The sequence below is a fragment of the Nothobranchius furzeri genome, chromosome 3 (assembly GCF_043380555.1).
Source record: "Nothobranchius furzeri strain GRZ-AD chromosome 3, NfurGRZ-RIMD1, whole genome shotgun sequence".
NCBI lineage: Eukaryota > Metazoa > Chordata > Actinopteri > Cyprinodontiformes > Nothobranchiidae > Nothobranchius > Nothobranchius furzeri.
In genome coordinates, this window is record NC_091743.1 from 2,957,345 (window position 1) to 2,961,172 (window position 3,828).

At 41.9% G+C, this 3,828-nt stretch overlaps 1 protein-coding gene across 1 annotated transcript; it reads left to right on the plus strand.

Moving 5' to 3' along the window:
- The first annotated feature begins 533 nt into the window (after positions 1–533).
- On the plus strand, positions 534–3,679 carry LOC139068963 (zinc finger BED domain-containing protein 4-like). The gene is made up of 2 exons (XM_070549816.1): positions 534–792; positions 1,252–3,679. The coding sequence occupies exon 2, from the start codon at positions 1,812–1,814 to the stop codon at positions 3,015–3,017; it is 1,206 nt and encodes a 401-aa protein (XP_070405917.1). The 5' UTR covers positions 534–792; positions 1,252–1,811; the 3' UTR covers positions 3,018–3,679.
- Positions 3,680–3,828: the final 149 nt, after the last annotated feature.

Sequence of the window (3,828 nt, forward strand, 5' to 3'; positions counted from 1 at the left end):
TCTGGCGGGAACTGAAGGTGTTGTCTTCACATTAAGCTTTTGTTAGGAGGTTCATAAACAAATGAGACACCATTTGTCGGTCTACCTACCCTTCGTGGAAGTCCCCTTTAGATCAGGAATGTCGAGGTTCAGCTTGACCCTCTCTGGAACCGAGCCGGTAGGAAAAGCAGCAGTGCCGACCAGTCCAGTCTGAGTTACTTCCGGGTACACGACAGTTTGTTGGCGTCTGGTGAGCAGTGTTAATTTTGTTGACAAAATATTTTCGTCTTTTTTTTCGTCACGAAAATATATTTACAGACGAAAATGAAACAAAAATTCAAAATAAAAGCTTGGAAAAAGACGAAGACGATAATTAAATTGATTGAAACTTTTAGTCAACGAATGAAAGACGAGACGAAAATCTACGATGACGCTGTTCTACATGGCGCTCTATGGTGCGGTGCGACTATTGTGTTGTTGTGAGATGCGAACGTAGTAGAAGACAAGGAGTGTGGCGTGCCGTGAACGTGCGGGACGACGTGAGAGAAGACAGACCCTGAATAGTATAAAGGGGCAGGTATGCGCGGTGTGCTAAACATAGCTCACTGACTATATCGACGGCATAAGAAGAAGGAGTAGAGGAAAATGTTAACTGCTTGGCGAAAAAGAAGAGAAGATGTGTGGAGTCATTTTTCTTTTGATAACATTGCTACCAAGACTACATGCCAAGAGTGTGGACTGTCGTTCCGAGGAAAGAACACAACGAATCTGAAGAGGCATCTACAGAATGGCCACTTCGCCATTTTCTCCGAGGTAAATCCACTTAAATGTACACGTGACGACCCGAAAAGTAATATACAGGCAAATAAAACTGTATCAACTCTGTCATGTTGGGATAAAAATTCGGAAGTACCGTATTTTCATGACTATAACGTGTGTTATTAGGGAAATAGCGGGCGAGCAGTGTTGATGCATGATTGCGCATGCGCCGTGAGCGGTTCTGGTACTTTTTGGGTCACAGCCGCTGGCTGTACGTGCGCTCTAAACCAGGACTAGACCAGTAAAGTGAAGCATGCTGTTGGCTGTTTATAATTTTCACATTGTCTGGTTTGCACTGATATGATCCGAGTCCCGAGCCCGCACAGATGTTTATGTGTGTGTGTGTGTGTATGTATATATATATATAATATAATGTATGAAATCTCAAAAAGCAACAGGTAAATCATTGTTAGAAAGTCAATGTTTTAATTGTGTACTTTTATTTTCTTGCAGTTGCAGAAAACCATTGCTGATGGTGGCCAACCAGCTACCAAAAAGGCAAAAATGTCCAACCAGAACATTGAGGACGCATTTACAAGTACTACAAAGTACAAGAGTGATGCCAAAGAACAACAAATGAAAGAAGAGGCTATCGCTACATGGATTGGATGTACAGGATTGCCTGTCACAACAGTAGAAGATGAGGATTTTATTCTGATGATGGAAAGTTTGGATAAGAAGTTTACTGTGCCAAAGAAAACCAAGATAAGTAATCTAATTGAAAAACACTATGAAAACAAAAAAGCTACATTTAAGAAAAGACTGTCTAGTGCCAGAAAAGTATGTATTGGGACTGATCTGTGGACTAAAAAGGGACTGACAGCATCATTCCTTGGCATAAGTTGCTGCTTTTTCTGTGTTGAACAACAAAAACCAGAACACTTACTGCTAGCTCTTGAACAACTTGACCATCCGCACACTGCCCAGTCCATTAAGGCTTGTGTGGAAAAGTGCAAGAATGGGGGATCCTAAATGAGAAAGTTCTCACCGTAATAACAGACAATGGTAGCAATATGGTGGCAGCATTCAAACATCGTGCTCCAGAAGATGAAGATTCCAGCTCCGATGGTCCAGATGCATCCATCCTAAGTGAAAGTGATTCCAAGGTGACAGAAAACCTGCAGTGTCAAGACCTAGGCATGTACAGGATGCCATGTGTCGTCCATACGCTGCAGCTTGTTGTCCACATGATAAACAAGGAGGAAAGCATCAGAGTCTTGAACAAAGTCCGATCAATCGTGAAACTTTTTCGCCAGTCATCAGTCGCAACACAGAAGATTTTGGATGAGTGCGGCCTAACTGTTGGGAATGACTGCCCCACACGCTGGTCAAGTACTTATGAAATGGTTGCACGTCTCCTCAAAGTTAAAGAATCTGTTTGTGAAGGAGCAAACGAGATGGGATGGGACTGCTTGCTCTCGAGTGAGTGGCAGAAGCTGAAGTCAATGCAAGAACTTTTGCAGCCTTTTGCTGAGCACACACAAACTCTTCAGAGTGACACAATGTCTATGTCATTAACACTCCCTGCTCTCTTTGATTTACTCAGCCATCTGGCAGATGTGGAACAAAACACAAGTCGAGAGGTTGCTGCTCTAGCCCGTAAAATGGAAGGGAATGTGAACCAGCGTTTTGCCTGGGTACTTGATCCCTCAGATGACAAGTTTTCCCCACTTGTAGCAGCTGCTTGCTTTCTCAATCCTACTGTGTGTCAGACCCTCCTCAATGTGGCTGATGATAACATTCAGGAGCTGCTCAAGCAGGCAGAAGGGTATGTTGTTCAGTGCTCTCAGACACAGGAGAACCACTCTGATCTGGAGGAACTGAATGGACCTGAACCGGCACCACCCGCCGCCGCCTCCTCTTCATCATCTGCCTCCTCCTCCTCCAGACAACCAGTCTTTAGGTTTCTCTCCAAATTCAGAACAAAGCCTAAACCAAAGTCTTCCAAGTGTAGTGTTAGACAGCAGATGAGCCAGTATAAGGAAGAGCTCTCACAGTCCATCACTTGTGAAACGGGAATGGAGTTTTGGCTTGGAAAATGTGACACATTTGATCACAGCCTGAAACCATTAGCATTAGATATATTGGCAATGCCAGCTTCTCAACCTTTTGCAGAAAGAGTGATCAGTATCACAGGTGACCTCACTAGAGGGAAACGCAACCGAGCAGAGTTCACACTAGCACGAAGTGCTTTTCTCAAAATGAATCGCAGCAAATAAATATTCACACTGTTTGGTTGAGCCTGTGTTGTAACAAGTGAATATCTACAGACTCAGGGTTAACATGTTTAAATTTGCTGTTCTTGTAAATTCTTGTTGTGCAGTTGCTAAAAAGAGCACCTTTGTGATTTCCAGTGTGCTTTTTGTTTTTTTATTAAACACGTAAGTGTTAAACACGTGAAGTGTTTTTTTTTATTCAAATATTCTATGTTCTTAGCTGTGTGTGCTATATCTGATCAGTGGTGGTTAAGAGTTTGGACCCTGTGTATTAAATTACACTAGTTTTTCCGTGCTCTATACAAAAGTAGGAAATTACTTCATTAGAAAAAATATATGCATTTTGTTGACTAAAATTGCTTATTTTCATCGACTAAAATGGGACTAAAACTAAAATAAATCCAATGACTAAAATTAGATTAAGACTAAAATGAATTTTCAGCCAAAAGACTAAGACTAAAATAAAATTAAAATTTCCTGTCAAAATTAACACTGCTGGTGAGACCCAAGCCTGGGTCTTGATGGTTCAGCTTTTATTCTGAAAGGAACTGTTGCCACAGTTGGAATGGCAACGAATTTTTCAGCTTGTCGTTGTTCTTTCGGTTAAAGAGTGGAGATCAGGATTGGCCACTCCGTCACTTTCTCTGGAACGCTTTGAACTGGCGTTAGAGCTGACGCGGCATAGTTTTATACCTCGGATGTTATGGTTTATTGTTGAATGAAAAATTACCAAACACCATCAAAACCACGCCTCCGTCAGATCTGTAAGATTCTGATTGGATCAGTGAAAGTAACGTGTCATGTCTTTTTATGT

Excerpts from the sequence above, each read along its gene's own strand:
- LOC139068963 (XM_070549816.1), top strand. The coding sequence starts at position 1,812 with ATGGTGGCAGCATTCAAACATCGTGCTCCAGAAGATGAAGATTCCAGC.